This window comes from Somniosus microcephalus, chromosome 8, assembly GCF_052327205.1.
Source record: "Somniosus microcephalus isolate GS21.2 chromosome 8, FLI_Smic_1.0, whole genome shotgun sequence".
NCBI classification, from domain to species: Eukaryota; Metazoa; Chordata; class Chondrichthyes; order Squaliformes; family Somniosidae; genus Somniosus; species Somniosus microcephalus.
In genome coordinates this window covers 104207273-104226710 of record NC_140994.1, presented here as the reverse complement: position 1 = coordinate 104226710, position 19438 = coordinate 104207273, and the positions used below count along the sequence as shown (strand labels likewise).

The 19438-nt window shown below is 53.7% G+C and overlaps 1 protein-coding gene across 1 annotated transcript in view; it reads right to left on the bottom strand.

Moving 5' to 3' along the window:
* ccar1 (cell division cycle and apoptosis regulator 1) overlaps nucleotides 1-19438 on the bottom strand; it is a gene marked incomplete at its 5' end in the record, with an annotated part of 309380 nt that overhangs the window by 230887 nt on the left and 59055 nt on the right. Inside the window, one exon of the mRNA XM_085995051.1 lies at nucleotides 16039-16293. Within this exon, the coding sequence (XP_085851177.1) occupies nucleotides 16039-16293 (255 nt within the window). The remainder of the gene's footprint in view (nucleotides 1-16038; nucleotides 16294-19438) is intronic.

Genomic DNA, 19438 nt, shown 5'->3' with positions numbered 1-19438 from the left:
TCACCTACTGGACACTGAGCTCTCGGGTATCTCACCATAGGGACATTGAGCTCTCGGGTATCTCACCATAGGGACACTGAGCTCACGGGTATCTCCCCTACAGGAGACTCAGCTCTCGGGTATCTCACCTGCAGCACACTGAGCTCTCGGGTATGTCACCTGCATGGACAGTGAACTCTCAGGTATCTCACCTGAAGGGACACTGAGCTCTCGGGTGTCTCACCTACAGGACACTGAGCTCTCGGGTACCTCACCATAGGGACACACAGCTCTCGGGTATCTCTCCTGCAGGAACACTGAGCTCTCGAGTATCTCACCATAGGGAGACTGAGCTCTCGGGTATCTCACCTACAGGACACTGAGCTCTCAGGTATCTCTCCTACAGGACCGTGAGCTCTCAGGTCTCTCACCTACAGGACACTGAGCTCTCGGGTATCTCTCCTACAAGACACTGAGCTCTCGGGTATCTCACCATAGGGACACTGAGCTCTCAGATATCTCACCTGCAGGACACTGAGCTGTCGGGTATCTCACCTACAGGGACAGTGAGCTCTCGGTTATCTCACCAAAGGGACACCGAGCTCTCGGGTATCTCACCTAAAGGGACACGGAGCTCTGGGGTATCTCACCTAAAGGACACTGAACTCTAGGGTATCTCACCTACAGGGACACTGAGCTCTCGGGTATCTCTCCTACAGGACACTGAGCTCTCAGGTATCTCTCCTACAGGGACAGTGAGCTCTCGGCTATCTCACCGGCAGGCGACTGAGCTCTCGGGTATACCACCTACAGGAGACTGAGCTCTCGGGTGTCTCACCATAGGGACACTGAGCTCGCGGGTATCTCACCTCCAGGGACAGTGGGCTCTTGGGTATCTCACCTACAGGACACGGAGCTCGAGGGTATCTCTCATACAGGACAGTTAGCTCTCGGGTATATGACCTACAGGACACTGAGCCCTCGGATATCTCACCGACAGCACACTGAGCTGTCGGGTATCTCACTATTGGGACACACAGCTGTCAGGTATCACTCCTACAGAGACACTGAGCTCTCGGGTAGCTCACCATAGGGACACTGAGCTCTCGGGTATCTCACCATAGGGACACGGAGCTCTCTGGTATCTCAACATCGGGACACGAAGCTCTTGGGTATCTCACCTACAGGACACTGAGCTCTCGGGTATCTCAACAACAGGACAGTGAGCTGTCGGGTATCTCACCTACAGGGACAGTGAGCTCTTGGTTATCTCACCATAGGGACACTGAGCTCTCGGATATCTCTCCAACAGGGACACTGAGCTCTCGGGTCTCTCACCTACAGGGATACTGCGCTCTCGGGTATCTCACCTACAGGACAGTGAGCTCTCGGGTATCTCACCATAGGGACACTGAGCTCTCAGGTATCTCACCATCGGGACACTGAGCTCTCGGGTATCTCACCTACAGGACACCGAGCTCTCGGGTACCTCACCAACAGAGACACGGAGCTCTCGGGTATATCACCTGCAGGACACTGAACTCTCGGGCATCTCACCAAGAGGGCAGTGAGCTCTCGGGTATCTCACCTACACGACACTGAGCTCTCGGGTATCTCTCCTGCAGCACACGGCGCTCTCGGGTATCTTTCCTTCAGGACACGGAGCTCTCGGGTATCTCTCCTACAGGACACGGAGCTCTTGGGTATCTCTCCTACCGTACACGGAGCTCTCGGGAATCTCACATACAGGACACTGAGCAATAGGGTATCTCACCATAGTGACACTGAGCTCTCGGGTATCTCACATACAGGACACTGAGCTCTCGGGTATCTCACCTCGAGGGTCACGGAGCTCTCGGGTATCTCACCATAGGGACACTGAGCTCTCGGGTATCTGACCTACAGGGGCACTGAGCTCTCGGGTATCTCACCTACAGGGACACTGAGCTCTCGGGTATCACTCCCACAGGACACGAAGCTCTCGGGTATCTCACCGACAGGACACTAAGCTCTCGGGTTTCTCACCATAGGGACACGGAGATCTCACCTAAAGGGACACTGAGCTCTTGTGTGTCTCACCTACAAGACAGTGAGCTCTCGGGTATCTCACATTAGAGACACTGAGCTCTCGGGAATCTCTCCTACAGGGGCACTCAGCTCTCGGGTATCTCAGCACAGTGACACTGAGCTCTTGGGTATCTCACCTACAGGACACTGAGCTCTCGGGTATCTCACCATAGGGATACTGAGCTCTCTGGTATCTCACCTAAAGGGACACTGAGCTCTTGGATATCTCACCATAGGGACACTGAGCTCTCGGGTATCTCACCTGCAGGACACTGAGCTCTCGGGTATCTCACCTGCAGGACACTGAGCTCTCGGGTATCTCTCCTACAGGGGCACTCACCTCTTGGGTGTCTCACCTACAAGACACTGAGCTGTCGGGTGTCTCACCAACAGGGCACTGAGCTCTCGGGTATCTCTCCTACAGGACACGGACCTCTTGGATATCTCACCATTGGGACACTGAGCTCTCGGATATCTCACCATAGGGACACTAAGCTCTCGGGTATGTCACCTGCAGGACACTGAGCTCTCGGGTATCTCACCAACAGAGACACGGAGCTCTCGGGTATATCACCTGCAGGACACTGAACTCTCAGGTATCTCACCAAGAGGGCAGTGAGCTCTCGGGTATCTCACCTACAGGACACTGAGCTCTTGGGTATCTCTCCTACAGGACACGGAGCTCTCGGGTATCTCTCCTACAGGACACGGAGCTCTTGGGTATCTCTCCTACAGTGACACTGAGCTCTCGGGTATCTCACATACAGGACACTGAGCAATAGGGTATCTCACCATAGTGACACTGAGCTCTCGGGTATCTCACATACAGGACACTGAGCTCTCGGGTATCTCACCTAGAGGGTCACGGAGCTCTCGGGTATCTCACCATAGGGACACTGAGCTCTCGGGTATCTGACCGACAGTGGCACTGAGCTCTCGGGTATCTCACCTACAGGGACACTGAGCTCTCGTGAATCTCACCTACAGGACACAGCTCTCGGGTATCTCACCTACAGGACACTGAGCTCTCGGGTATCTCACCATAGGGACACTGAGCTCTCGGGTATCTCACCTACGGGACACTGAGCTCTCGTGAATCTCACCTACAGGACACAGCTCTCGGGTATCTCACCTACAGGACACTGAGCTCTCGGGTATCTCACCGACAGGACACTGAGCTCTCGGGTATCTCTCCTACAGGGGCACTGAGCTCTCGGGTATCTCTCATACATGACAGTGAGCTCTCGGGTATATGACCTACAGGACACTGAGCTCTCGGGTATCTGTCCTACAGGACACTGAGCTCTCGGGTATCTCTCCTACAGGACACTGAGCTCTCGTGTATCTCACCTACAGGACACTGAGCTCTCGGGTATCTCTCATCCATGACAGTGAGCTCTCGGGTATATGACCTACAGGACACTGAGCTCTCGGGTATCACAACTACAGGACACTGAGCTCTCGGGTATCTCACCTACAGGGACAGTGGGCTCTCGGGTGTCTCACCTGCAGGGACACTGAGCTCTCGTGTATCTCACCGACAGGACACTTGAGCTCTCGGGTATCTCACCTACAGGACACTGAGCTCTCGGGTATCTCACCTGCAGGACACTGAGCTCTCGGGTATCTCACCTACAGGACACTGAGCTCTCGGGTATTTCACTATAGGGACACTGTCTCTCGGGTATCTCACCATCGGGACAATGAGCTCTCGGGTATCTCTCCTACAGGACACTGAGCTCTCGGGTATCTCTCCATAGGGACACCGAGCTCTCGGGTATCTCACCTACAGGGCACTGCGCTCTCGGGTATCTCAACAACAGGGCACTGAGCTCTCGGGTATCTCACCTAAAGGGACACTGAGCTCTTGGGTATCTCACCTACAGGACACTGAGCTCTCGGGTATCTCACGATAGGGACACTGAGCTCTCGGGTATCTCACCATAGGGACACTGAGCTCTCGGGTGTCTCATCTACAGGACACTGCGCTCTCGGGTATCGCTCCTACAGGACACTGTGCTCTCGGGTATCTCACCTAGAGAGACACTGAGCTCTCGGGTATCTCACCTACAGGGACACTGAGCTGACGGGTATCTCTCCAACAGGGGCACTCAGCTCTCGGGTATCTCACCTACAGGACACTGAGCTCTCGGGTATCTCACCATAGGGACACTGAGCTCTCGGGTATCTCATCATAGCGACACGGAGATCTCACCTAAAGGGACACTGAACTCTTGGGTGTCTCACCTACAAGACAGTGAGCTCTCGGGTATCTCACATTAGAGACACTGAGCTCTCGGGTATCTCTCCTACAGGGGCACTCAGCTCTCGGGTATCTCAGCACAGTGACACTGAGCTCTCGGATATCTCACCTACAGGACACTGAGCTCTCGGGTATCTCACCTACAGGACACTGAGCTCTCGCATATCTCACCTACTGGACACTGAGCTCTCGGGTATCTCACCATAGGGACATTGAGCTCTCGGGTATCTCACCATAGGGACACTGAGCTCACGGTTATCTCCCCTACAGGAGACTCAGCTCTCGGGTATCTCACCTGCAGCACACTGAGCTCTCGGGTATGTCACCTGCATGGACAGTGAACTCTCAGGTATCTCACCTGAAGGGACACTGAGCTCTCGGGTGTCTCACCTACAGGACACTGAGCTCTCGGGTACCTCACCATAGGGACACACAGCTCTCGGGTATCTCTCCTGCAGGAACACTGAGCTCTCGAGTATCTCACCATAGGGAGACTGAGCTCTCGGGTATCTCACCTACAGGACACTGAGCTCTCAGGTATCTCTCCTACAGGACCGTGAGCTCTCAGGTCTCTCACCTACAGGACACTGAGCTCTCGGGTATCTCTCCTACAAGACACTGAGCTCTCGGGTATCTCACCATAGGGACACTGAGCTCTCAGATATCTCACCTGCAGGACACTGAGCTGTCGGGTATCTCACCTACAGGGACAGTGAGCTCTCGGTTATCTCACCAAAGGGACACCGAGCTCTCGGGTATCTCACCTAAAGGGACACGGAGCTCTGGGGTATCTCACCTAAAGGACACTGAACTCTCGGGTATCTCACCTACAGGGACACTGAGCTCTCGGGTATCTCTCCTACAGGACACTGAGCTCTCGGGTATCTCTCCTACAGGGACAGTGAGCTCTCGGCTATCTCACCGGCAGGCGACTGAGCTCTCGGGTATACCACCTACAGGAGACTGAGCTCTCGGGTGTCTCACCATAGGGACACTGAGCTCGCGGGTATCTCACCTCCAGGGACAGTGGGCTCTTGGGTATCTCACCTACAGGACACGGAGCTCGAGGGTATCTCTCATACAGGACAGTTAGCTCTCGGGTATATGACCTACAGGACACTGAGCCCTCGGATATCTCACCGACAGCACACTGAGCTGTCGGGTATCTCACTATTGGGACACACAGCTGTCAGGTATCACTCCTACAGAGACACTGAGCTCTCGGGTAGCTCACCATAGGGACACTGAGCTCTCGGGTATCTCACCATAGGGACACGGAGCTCTCTGGTATCTCAACATCGGGACACGAAGCTCTTGGGTATCTCACCTACAGGACACTGAGCTCTCGGGTATCTCAACAACAGGACAGTGAGCTGTCGGGTATCTCACCTACAGGGACAGTGAGCTCTTGGTTATCTCACCATAGGGACACTGAGCTCTCGGATATCTCTCCAACAGGGACACTGAGCTCTCGGGTCTCTCACCTACAGGGATACTGCGCTCTCGGGTATCTCACCTACAGGACAGTGAGCTCTCGGGTATCTCACCATAGGGACACTGAGCTCTCAGGTATCTCACCATCGGGACACTGAGCTCTCGGGTATCTCACCTACAGGACACCGAGCTCTCGGGTACCTCACCAACAGAGACACGGAGCTCTCGGGTATATCACCTGCAGGACACTGAACTCTCGGGCATCTCACCAAGAGGGCAGTGAGCTCTCGGGTATCTCACCTACACGACACTGAGCTCTCGGGTATCTCTCCTGCAGCACACGGCGCTCTCGGGTATCTTTCCTTCAGGACACGGAGCTCTCGGGTATCTCTCCTACAGGACACGGAGCTCTTGGGTATCTCTCCTACCGTACACGGAGCTCTCGGGAATCTCACATACAGGACACTGAGCAATAGGGTATCTCACCATAGTGACACTGAGCTCTCGGGTATCTCACATACAGGACACTGAGCTCTCGGGTATCTCACCTCGAGGGTCACGGAGCTCTCGGGTATCTCACCATAGGGACACTGAGCTCTCGGGTATCTGACCTACAGGGGCACTGAGCTCTCGGGTATCTCACCTACAGGGACACTGAGCTCTCGGGTATCACTCCCACAGGACACGAAGCTCTCGGGTATCTCACCGACAGGACACTAAGCTCTCGGGTTTCTCACCATAGGGACACGGAGATCTCACCTAAAGGGACACTGAGCTCTTGTATGTCTCACCTACAAGACAGTGAGCTCTCGGGTATCTCACATTAGAGACACTGAGCTCTCGGGAATCTCTCCTACAGGGGCACTCAGCTCTCGGGTATCTCAGCACAGTGACACTGAGCTCTTGGGTATCTCACCTACAGGACACTGAGCTCTCGGGTATCTCACCATAGGGATACTGAGCTCTCTGGTATCTCACCTAAAGGGACACTGAGCTCTCGGGTATCTCACCTGCAGGACACTGAGCTCTCGGGTATCTCACCTGCAGGACACTGAGCTCTCGGGTATCTCTCCTACAGGGGCACTCACCTCTTGGGTGTCTCACCTACAAGACACTGAGCTGTCGGGTGTCTCACCAACAGGGCACTGAGCTCTCGGGTATCTCTCCTACAGGACACGGACCTCTTGGATATCTCACCATTGGGACACTGAGCTCTCGGATATCTCACCATAGGGACACTAAGCTCTCGGGTATGTCACCTGCAGGACACTGAGCTCTCGGGTATCTCACCAACAGAGACACGGAGCTCTCGGGTATATCACCTGCAGGACACTGAACTCTCAGGTATCTCACCAAGAGGGCAGTGAGCTCTCGGGTATCTCACCTACAGGACACTGAGCTCTCGGGTATCTCTCCTACAGGACACTGAGCTCTCGGGTATCTCACCTGCAGGACACTGAGCTCTTGGGTATCTCTCCTACAGGACACGGAGCTCTCGGGTATCTCTCCTACAGGACACGGAGCTCTTGGGTATCTCTCCTACAGTGACACTGAGCTCTCGGGTATCTCACATACAGGACACTGAGCAATAGGGTATCTCACCATAGTGACACTGAGCTCTCGGGTATCTCACATACAGGACACTGAGCTCTCGGGTATCTCACCTAGAGGGTCACGGAGCTCTCGGGTATCTCACCATAGGGACACTGAGCTCTCGGGTATCTGACCGACAGTGGCACTGAGCTCTCGGGTATCTCACATACAGGACACTGAGCTCTCGGGTATCTCACCTAGAGGGTCACGGAGCTCTCGGGTATCTCACCATAGGGACACTGAGCTCTCGGGTATCTGACCGACAGTGGCACTGAGCTCTCGGGTATCTCACCTACAGGGACACTGAGCTCTCGGGTATCACTCCCACAGGACACTAAGCTCTCGGGTATCTCACCATAGGGACACTGAGCTCTCGGGTATCTCACCTACGGGACACTGAGCTCTCGTGAATCTCACCTACAGGACACAGCTCTCGGGTATCTCACCTACAGGACACTGAGCTCTCGGGTATCTCACCGACAGGACACTGAGCTCTCGGCTATCTCACCTAAAGGGACACGGACCTCTCGGGTATCTCACCGACAGGACACTGAGCTCTCGGGTATCTCTCCTACAGGGGCACTGAGCTCTCGGGTATCTCTCATACAGGACACTGAGCTCTCGGGTATATGACCTACAGGACACTGAGCTCTCGGGTATCTGTCCTACAGGACACTGAGCTCTCGGGTATCTCTCCTACAGGACACTGAGCTCTCGTGTATCTCACCTACAGGACACTGAGCTCTCGGGTATCTCTCATCCATGACAGTGAGCTCTCGGGTATATGACCTACAGGACACTGAGCTCTCGGGTATCACAACTACAGGACACTGAGCTCTCGGGTATCTCACCTACAGGGACAGTGGGCTCTCGGGTGTCTCACCTGCAGGGACACTGAGCTCTCGTGTATCTCACCGACAGGACACTGTTGCTCTCGGGTATCTCACCTACAGGACACTGAGCTCTCGGGTATCTCACCTACAGGGACAGTGGGCTCTCGGGTATCTCACCATAGGGACACTGAGCTCTCGGGTATCTCACCTGCAGGACACTGAGCTCTCGGGTATCTCACCTACAGGACACTGAGCTCTCGGGTATTTCACTATAGGGACACTGTCTCTCGGGTATCTCACCATCGGGACAATGAGCTCTCGGGTATCTCTCCTACAGGACACTGAGCTCTCGGGTATCTCTCCATAGGGACACCGAGCTCTCGGGTATCTCACCTACAGGGCACTGCGCTCTCGGGTATCTCAACAACAGGGCACTGAGCTCTCGGGTATCTCACCTAAAGGGACACTGAGCTCTTGGGTATCTCACCTACAGGACACTGAGCTCTCGGGTATCTCACGATAGGGACACTGAGCTCTCGGGTATCTCACCATAGGGACACTGAGCTCTCGGGTGTCTCATCTACAGGACACTGAGCTCTCGCGTATCTCACCCACAGGACACTGAGCTCTCGGGTGTCTCACCATAGGGACACTGAGCTCGCGGGTATCTCACCTACAGGGACAGTGGGCTCTTGGGTATCTCACCTACAGGACACGGAGCTCGAGGGTATCTCTCATACAGGACAGTTAGCTCTCGGGTATATGACCTACAGGACACTGAGCCCTCGGATATCTCACCGACAGCACACTGAGCTGTCGGGTATCTCACTATTGGGACACACAGCTGTCAGGTATCACTCCTACAGAGACACTGAGCTCTCGGGTAGCTCACCATAGGGACACTGAGCTCTCGGGTATCTCACCATAGGGACACGGAGCTCTCTGGTATCTCAACATCGGGACACGAAGCTCTTGGGTATCTCACCTACAGGACACTGAGCTCTCGGGTATCTCAACAACAGGACAGTGAGCTGTCGGGTATCTCACCTACAGGGACAGTGAGCTCTTGGTTATCTCACCATAGGGACACTGAGCTCTCGGATATCTCTCCAACAGGGACACTGAGCTCTCGGGTCTCTCACCTACAGGGATACTGCGCTCTCGGGTATCTCACCTACAGGACAGTGAGCTCTCGGGTATCTCACCATAGGGACACTGAGCTCTCAGGTATCTCACCATCGGGACACTGAGCTCTCGGGTATCTCACCTACAGGACACCGAGCTCTCGGGTACCTCACCAACAGAGACACGGAGCTCTCGGGTATATCACCTGCAGGACACTGAACTCTCGGGCATCTCACCAAGAGGGCAGTGAGCTCTCGGGTATCTCACCTACACGACACTGAGCTCTCGGGTATCTCTCCTGCAGCACACGGCGCTCTCGGGTATCTTTCCTTCAGGACACGGAGCTCTCGGGTATCTCTCCTACAGGACACGGAGCTCTTGGGTATCTCTCCTACCGTACACGGAGCTCTCGGGAATCTCACATACAGGACACTGAGCAATAGGGTATCTCACCATAGTGACACTGAGCTCTCGGGTATCTCACATACAGGACACTGAGCTCTCGGGTATCTCACCTCGAGGGTCACGGAGCTCTCGGGTATCTCACCATAGGGACACTGAGCTCTCGGGTATCTGACCTACAGGGGCACTGAGCTCTCGGGTATCTCACCTACAGGGACACTGAGCTCTCGGGTATCACTCCCACAGGACACGAAGCTCTCGGGTATCTCACCGACAGGACACTAAGCTCTCGGGTTTCTCACCATAGGGACATGGAGATCTCACCTAAAGGGACACTGAGCTCTTGTGTGTCTCACCTACAAGACAGTGAGCTCTCGGGTATCTCACATTAGAGACACTGAGCTCTCGGGAATCTCTCCTACAGGGGCACTCAGCTCTCGGGTATCTCAGCACAGTGACACTGAGCTCTTGGGTATCTCACCTACAGGACACTGAGCTCTCGGGTATCTCACCATAGGGATACTGAGCTCTCTGGTATCTCACCTAAAGGGACACTGAGCTCTTGGATATCTCACCATAGGGACACTGAGCTCTCGGGTATCTCACCTGCAGGACACTGAGCTCTCGGGTATCTCACCTGCAGGACACTGAGCTCTCGGGTATCTCTCCTACAGGGGCACTCACCTCTTGGGTGTCTCACCTACAAGACACTGAGCTGTCGGGTGTCTCACCAACAGGGCACTGAGCTCTCGGGTATCTCTCCTACAGGACACGGACCTCTTGGATATCTCACCATTGGGACACTGAGCTCTCGGATATCTCACCATAGGGACACTAAGCTCTCGGGTATGTCACCTGCAGGACACTGAGCTCTCGGGTATCTCACCAACAGAGACACGGAGCTCTCGGGTATATCACCTGCAGGACACTGAACTCTCAGGTATCTCACCAAGAGGGCAGTGAGCTCTCGGGTATCTCACCTACAGGACACTGAGCTCTCGGGTATCTCTCCTACAGGACACTGAGCTCTCGGGTATCTCACCTGCAGGACACTGAGCTCTTGGGTATCTCTCCTACAGGACACGGAGCTCTCGGGTATCTCTCCTACAGGACACGGAGCTCTTGGGTATCTCTCCTACAGTGACACTGAGCTCTCGGGTATCTCACATACAGGACACTGAGCAATAGGGTATCTCACCATAGTGACACTGAGCTCTCGGGTATCTCACATACAGGACACTGAGCTCTCGGGTATCTCACCTAGAGGGTCACGGAGCTCTCGGGTATCTCACCATAGGGACACTGAGCTCTCGGGTATCTGACCGACAGTGGCACTGAGCTCTCGGGTATCTCACCTACAGGGACACTGAGCTCTCGGGTATCACTCCCACAGGACACTAAGCTCTCGGGTATCTCACCATAGGGACACTGAGCTCTCGGGTATCTCACCTACGGGACACTGAGCTCTCGTGAATCTCACCTACAGGACACAGCTCTCGGGTATCTCACCTACAGGACACTGAGCTCTCGGGTATCTCACCGACAGGACACTGAGCTCTCGGCTATCTCACCTAAAGGGACACGGACCTCTCGGGTATCTCACCGACAGGACACTGAGCTCTCGGGTATCTCTCCTACAGGGGCACTGAGCTCTCGGGTATCTCTCATACATGACAGTGAGCTCTCGGGTATATGACCTACAGGACACTGAGCTCTCGGGTATCTGTCCTACAGGACACTGAGCTCTCGGGTATCTCTCCTACAGGACACTGAGCTCTCGTGTATCTCACCTACAGGACACTGAGCTCTCGGGTATCTCTCATCCATGACAGTGAGCTCTCGGGTATATGACCTACAGGACACTGAGCTCTCGGGTATCACAACTACAGGACACTGAGCTCTCGGGTATCTCACCTACAGGGACAGTGGGCTCTCGGGTGTCTCACCTGCAGGGACACTGAGCTCTCGGGTATCTCACCTACAGGACACTGAGCTCTCGGGTATCTCACCTACAGGACACTGAGCTCTCGGGTATCTCACCTACAGGGACAGTGGGCTCTCGGGTATCTCACCATAGGGACACTGAGCTCTCGGGTATCTCACCTGCAGGACACTGAGCTCTCGGGTATCTCACCTACAGGACACTGAGCTCTCGGGTATTTCACTATAGGGAAACTGTCTCTCGGGTATCTCACCATCGGGACAATGAGCTCTCGGGTATCTCTCCTACAGGACACTGAGCTCTCGGGTATCTCTCCATAGGGACATCGAGCTCTCGGGTATCTCACCTACAGGGCACTGCGCTCTCGGGTATCTCAACAACAGGGCACTGAGCTCTCGGGTATCTCACCTAAAGGGACACTGAGCTCTTGGGTATCTCACCTACAGGACACTGAGCTCTCGGGTATCTCACGATAGGGACACTGAGCTCTCGGGTATCTCACCATAGGGACACTGAGCTCTCGGGTGTCTCATCTACAGGACACTGCGCTCTCGGGTATCGCTCCTACAGGACACTGTGCTCTCGGGTATCTCACCTAGAGAGACACTGAGCTCTCGGGTATCTCACCATAGGGACACTGAGCTCTCGGGTATCTCATCATAGGGACACTGAGCTCTCGGGTATCTCATCATAGCGACACGGAGATCTCACCTAAAGGGACACTGAACTCTTGGGTGTCTCACCTACAAGACAGTGAGCTCTCGGGTATCTCACATTAGAGACACTGAGCTCTCGGGTATCTCTCCTACAGGGGCACTCAGCTCTCGGGTATCTCAGCACAGTGACACTGAGCTCTCGGATATCTCACCTACAGGACACTGAGCTCTCGCATATCTCACCTACTGGACACTGAGCTCTCGGGTATCTCACCATAGGGACATTGAGCTCTCGGGTATCTCACCATAGGGACACTGAGCTCACGGGTATCTCACCTGCAGCACACTGAGCTCTCGGGTATGTCACCTGCATGGACAGTGAACTCTCAGGTATCTCACCTGAAGGGACACTGAGCTCTCGGGTGTCTCACCTACAGGACACTGAGCTCTCGGGTACCTCACCATAGGGACACACAGCTCTCGGGTATCTCTCCTGCAGGAACACTGAGCTCTCGAGTATCTCACCATAGGGAGACTGAGCTCTCGGGTATCTCACCTACAGGACACTGAGCTCTCAGGTATCTCTCCTACAGGACCGTGAGCTCTCAGGTCTCTCACCTGCAGGACACTGAGCTGTCGGGTATCTCACCTACAGGGACAGTGAGCTCTCGGTTATCTCACCAAAGGGACACCGAGCTCTCGGGTATCTCACCTAAAGGGACACGGAGCTCTGGGGTATCTCTCCTACAGGACACTGAGCTCTCAGGTATCTCTCCTACAGGGACAGTGAGCTCTCGGCTATCTCACCGGCAGGCGACTGAGCTCTCGGGTATACCACCTACAGGAGACTGAGCTCTCGGGTATCTCACCATATTGACACTGAGCTCTCGCGTATCTCACCCACAGGACACTGAGCTCTCGGGTGTCTCACCATAGGGACACTGAGCTCGCGGGTATCTCACCTCCAGGGACAGTGGGCTCTTGGGTATCTCACCTACAGGACACGGAGCTCGAGGGTATCTCTCATACAGGACAGTTAGCTCTCGGGTATATGACCTACAGGACACTGAGCCCTCGGATATCTCACCGACAGCACACTGAGCTGTCGGGTATCTCACTATTGGGACACACAGCTGTCAGGTATCACTCCTACAGAGACACTGAGCTCTCGGGTAGCTCACCATAGGGACACTGAGCTCTCGGGTATCTCACCATAGGGACACGGAGCTCTCTGGTATCTCAACATCGGGACACGAAGCTCTTGGGTATCTCACCTACAGGACACTGAGCTCTCGGGTATCTCAACAACAGGACAGTGAGCTGTCGGGTATCTCACCTACAGGGACAGTGAGCTCTTGGTTATCTCACCATAGGGACACTGAGCTCTCGGATATCTCTCCAACAGGGACAGTGAGCTCTCGGGTATCTCACCATAGGGAGACTGAGCTCTCGGGTATCTCACCTACAGGACACGGAGCTCTCAGGTATCTCTCCTACAGGACACTGGGCTCTCGGGTATCTCACCTACACGACACTGAGCTCTCGGGTATCTCACCTGCAGGACACTGAGCTTTCGGGTATCTCTCCGACAGGACACTGAGCTCTCGGGTATCTGACCTACACGACACTGAGCTCTCGGATATCTCACCTACAGGCCACTGAGCTCTCGAGTATCTCTCCTACAGGACACTGATCTCTCGGGTATCTCACCTACAGGACACTGAACTCTCGGGTATCTCACCAAGAGGGCAGTGAGCTCTCGGGTATCTCACCTACAGGACACGGAGCTCTCGGGTATCTCTCCTGCAGGACACGGAGCTCTCGGGTATCTCTCCTGCAGGACACGGAGCTCTCGTGTATCTCACCTGCAGGACACTGAGCTCTCGGGTATCTTTCCTACAGGACACGGAGCTCTTGGGTTTCTCTCCTACAGGACACGGAGCTCTCGGGTATCTCACCGTAGGGACACTGAGCTCACGGGTATCTCACCTAAAGGGACACGGAGCTCTCGGGTATCTCACCTACAAGAGACTGAGCTCTCGGCTATCTCACCTGCAGGACACTGAGCTCTCAGGTATCTCTCCTACAGGGGCACTGAGCTCTCGGGTATCTCACCATAGGGAGACACAGCTCTCGGGTATCTCAACTACAGGACACTGAGCTCTCGGGTATCTCACCATAGGGACACTGAGCTCGCGGGTATCTCAGCTACAGGGACACTCAGCTCTCGGGAATCTCACCTAAAGGACAGTGAGCTCTCGGATATCTCACCTACAGGACACTGAACTCTCGGGTATCTCACCTGCAGGACACTGAGCTCTCGGGTATCTCACCATAGGGGCACTGGGCTCTCGGGTATCTCTCCTACAGGGACAGTGAGCTCTCGGGTATCTCACCTACAGGACACTGAGCTCTCGGGTATACCACCTACAGGCGACTGAGCTCTCGGGTATACCACCTGCAGGAACACTGAGCTCTCGGGTATCTCACCATAGGGAGACACAGCTCTCGGGTATCTCTCCTGCAGGAACACTGAGCTCTCGAGTATCTCACCATAGGGAGACTGAGCTCTCGGGTATCTCAGCTGCAGAGACGCTGAGCTCTCGGGTATCTCACATTTGTGACACTGAGCTCTCGGGTCTCTCACCTACAGGACACTGAGCTCTCGGGTATCTCTCCTACAAGACACTGAGCTCTCGGGTATCTCACCTACAGGACAGTGAGCTCTCGGGTATCTCAACTACAGGACACGGAGCTCTCGGGTATCTCACCATAGCGTCATGGAGCTCTCGGGTATCTCACCTACAGGACACTGAGCTCTCGAGTATCTCATCTACAGGGACACTGAGCTCTCGCGTATCTCACCTACAGGAGACAGCACTCAGGTATCTCACCATAGGGACACTGAGCTCTCGGATATCTCAACTACAGGACAGTGAGCTCTCGGGTATCTCAACTACAGGACACGGAGCTCTCGGGTATCACCATCGGGACACGGAGCTCTCGGGTATCTCACCATAGGGACACTGAGCTCTCGGATATCTCACCTACATGACACTGAGCTCTCGGGTATATCAGCTACAGGTACACTGAGATCTCGGGTATCTCACCTACAGGACAGTGAGCTCTCGGATAGCTCACCATAGGGGCACTGAGCTCTCGGGTATCGCACCTGCAGGGACACTGAGCTCTCGGTAATCTCACCTAAAGGGAAACTGAGCTCTCAGGTATCTCACCATAGGGACACTGAGCTCTCGGGTATCTCACCATAGGGACACTGAGCTCTCGGGTATCTCACCATAGGGACACTGAGCTCTCCGGTATCTCACCTAAAGGGACACTGAGCTCTCAGGTATCTCACCATAGGGACACTGAGCTCTCGGGTATCTCACCATAGGGACACTGAGCTCTCGGGTATCTCTCCTACAGGACACTGAGCTCTCGGGTATCTCACCATAGGGACACTGAGCTCTCGGGTATCTCACCTACGTGCTCATTTTGCATATGTTTGACTCAATATTGAGTATCAGCAGGCTGTGCGGCCAGAGAAGCATAGCTGAGCCTGATTTAATCCTCAATCCTACCATACCACACTCGGCAGATCCTCCGCTGCACACAGATCCTGTGGTGTAAATATTATGATGATGGTTAACTAACTGAATTCATACCCTGGGTAACAGAAACATGCTGCAGTGCTCATTTAATTGATCCTGTTTACAACACATAGCCTGTATCGTACAGTACCTTACGCCCGTCCCTCTCTTCCTTCTTAACTTTTTCATCTCCTGATTTTCTCCTTTTGGTCTTTGGCTCATTGCTCTCTTCATCTTTTTCTTCTTTTTTCTCCTTTTTCTCACTCTCTTTTTTTTCTTCTTTTCGGTCTTTCTTGTCTTTTTCTTTTTTATCATCTTTATCCGGGAGAGTTACCAGTGCTTTGTATATGCGATAACCAAAGTCCCTCTGTAGCATTTCATTGAAGAGTTCAGCAAACAGGGAGACCTGGAGGAAAACAGTGCCATGGAGAAACTCATTACAATAGCAGAAAGAATCACAATGGGAATGCTCAAACTGGCCTCAGTGTTCTTCCCAGAGGGCGGGGATGATGGAGTCAGCCCGAGTTCCTACTCCTGATTACAGTGCAGAGACTCCTGCTGGAAGGAGCACACACGTGGACACTGAGTGTGGGCTTGGCTGTAACTGGGCAGCCTGCTGAGACACACATAAACAGTGGGCTCTTCAAGAATATCCCAGTGGCTACCGGCACCCATTAAACCTACCCCAGAATCATTGAATCAGAAAGTTACAGCACAGAAGGAGGCCATTTCGGCCCACCGTGTCCGTGCCGGCCAACAAAGAGCTATCTTAATGCCTTGTGTCTTAATGCGAGGAGCATTCGTAATAAGGTGGATGAATTAGCTGCGCAAATAGAGGTAAACGGATATATGATATGATTGGGCTTACGGAAGCATGGCTCCAGGGTGACCAAGGCTGGGAACTCAACATCCAGGGGTATTCAATATTCAGGAAAGATAGGCAAGAAAGAAAAGGAGGTGGGGTAGGATTGCTGGTTAAAGAGGGGATTAACACAATTGAAAGGAAGGATATCAGCTCTGATCATGTGGAATCTGTATGGGTAGAACTGAGAAATACCAAGGGGCAGAAAACGTTAGTGGGAGTGGTATACAGACCTCCAAACAGTAATGCGGAGGTTGGGGATGGCATTAAACGGGAAATTAGAGACGCGTGCAATAAAGGCACAGCAGTTATCATGGGTGACTTTAATCTACATATAGGTTGGGCTAACCAAATTAGTAACAATACAGTGGAGGAGGAATTCCTGGAGTGTATACGAGATGGTTTCCTGGACCAATATGTCGAGGAACCAACTAGAGATCAGGCCATCTTAGACTGGGTATTATGTAATGAGAAAGGATTAATTAGCAATCTTGTTGTGCGAGGCCCCTTGGGTCGGAGCAATCATAATATGATAGATTTCTTCATTAAGATGGAGAGTGAAGTAGTTGACTCAGAGGCTAGGGTCTTGAATTTAAATAAAGGAAACTACGATGGTATGAGGCACGAGTTGGGTAGGATTGATTGGGGAATGTTACTCATAGGGTTGACGGTGGATAGGCAATGGCAAACATTCAACGATCGCATGGATGAACTACAGAATTTGTTCATCCCTGTTTGGCATAAAAATAAAACAAAAAAGGTGACTCAACCATGGCTAACAAGGGAAATTAGAGATAGCATAAGATCCAAGGAGAAGACATATAAATTGGCCAGAAAAAGCAGTAAACCTGAGGACTGGGAGCAGTTTAGGATTCAGCAAATGAGGACAAAGGGATTAATTAAGAGGGGGGAAATAGAGTATGAGAGTAAGCTTGCAGGGAACATAAAAACTGACTGTAAAAGCTTTTATAGATATGTGAAGAGAAAAAGATTGGTGAAGTCAAGCGTAGGTCCCTTGCAGTCAGAATCAGGGGAATTTATAATGGGAAACAAAGAAATGGCAGACCAATTAAATACATACTTTGGTTCTGTCTTCAGAAAGGAGGACACAAATAACCTCCCAGAGATGTCGGGGAACATAGGGTCTAATGAGAGGGAGGAACTGAAAGAAATCAGTATTTGTAGGGAAATGGTGTTAGGGAAATTGACGGGATTGAAAGCCGATAAATCCCCAGGGCCTGATAATCGACATCCCAGGGTACTTAAGGAAGTGGCCCTAGAAATAGTAGATGCATTGCTGGTCATCTTCCAAAATTCTATAGATTCTGGAACAGTTCCCATGGATTGGAGGGTAGCTAATGTTACCCCACTGTTCAAAAAAGGTGGTAGACAGAAAACGGGGAATTATAGACCGGTAAGCCTGACATCGGTAGTGGGGAGAATGCTAGAGTCCATTATAAAAGATGTAATAGCAGAGCACTTGGAAAACAGTGACAGGATCGGACAAAGTCAACATGGATTTACAAAAGGTAAATCATGCTTGACTAATCTACTGGAATTTTTGAGGATGTAACTGGTAGAATAGATATGGGAGAACCAGTGGATGTGGTGTATTTGGACTTTCAGAAGGCTTTCGATAAGGTCCCGCATAAGAGATTAGTGTGCAAAGTTAAGGCACATCGGATTGGGGGCAAGGTACTGACCTGGATAAAGAACTGGTTGGCAGACAGGAAGCAAAGAGTTGGAATAAACGGGTCTTTTTCCGAGTGGCAGGCAGTGATGAGTGGGGTAGCGCAGGGATCGGTCCTAGGACCCCAGCTATTCACAATATATATAAACTAGCTGGGGAGCCCCGCGTTGCGAGGGCAATTTTGGGGCGCTTGGTCTCCCTGCCCCTGTGTGTCCCCCCTCTCTCGGTCATGTCCTCTCCCTGTCCTATCCCTCCCTCCCCTCCCCTCCCTCCCCTCCTCTCCCTCCCCTCCCTCCCCTCCTCTCCCTCCCCTCCTCTCCGTCCCTCCCCTCCTCTCCCTCCCCTCCTCTCCGTCCCTCCCCTCCTCTCCGTCCCTCCCCTCCCCTCCGTCCCTCCCCTCCCCTCCGTCCCTCCCCTCCCCTGTCTCCCTCCCCCACACCCACCCCCACACCTACCCTCCCCTCGCCCACCCCCTCCCCTACTCCCCCGCTCCCCTCTGTCCCTCTCTCCGGCCCCTCCCCCTGCCTAGCGCCTGAGGTCCGGTGCCGTTGCGATAGCGGCCGGGCCAGGACGGACCGGAGCTGAGGTCCCCCGCGTATCGCGCGGCTGATGGACGGCCGCTGTGGGCGGGCGGCGCATGCGCGGTCAGTGCGGGTGGCGCGAGCCCCCCGCGATTTCCCGAGGCTCGCCCCCCCCCCCCGCGCGATTTCCCGAGGCTCTCCCCGCACCCCCCCCCGTGATTTCCCGAGGCTCTCCGCCCCGCGATTTCCCGAGGCTCTCCCCCCCCCCCCCCCCCCCGCGATTTCCCGAGGCTCTCCCCCCCCCCTGCGATTTCCTGAGGCTCTCTCCACCCCCCCCCCTATTAAATTGTTATTTAATTCCCTAACACATCATTAAAATATTTACGTTAGTTCCCTAACACACAGAAAGTGTGGGGGAAAAAATTGTGAAAAATCAAGATGGTGGTCACTCACCTCGGTTCAGAAGGATAAGGCCCGC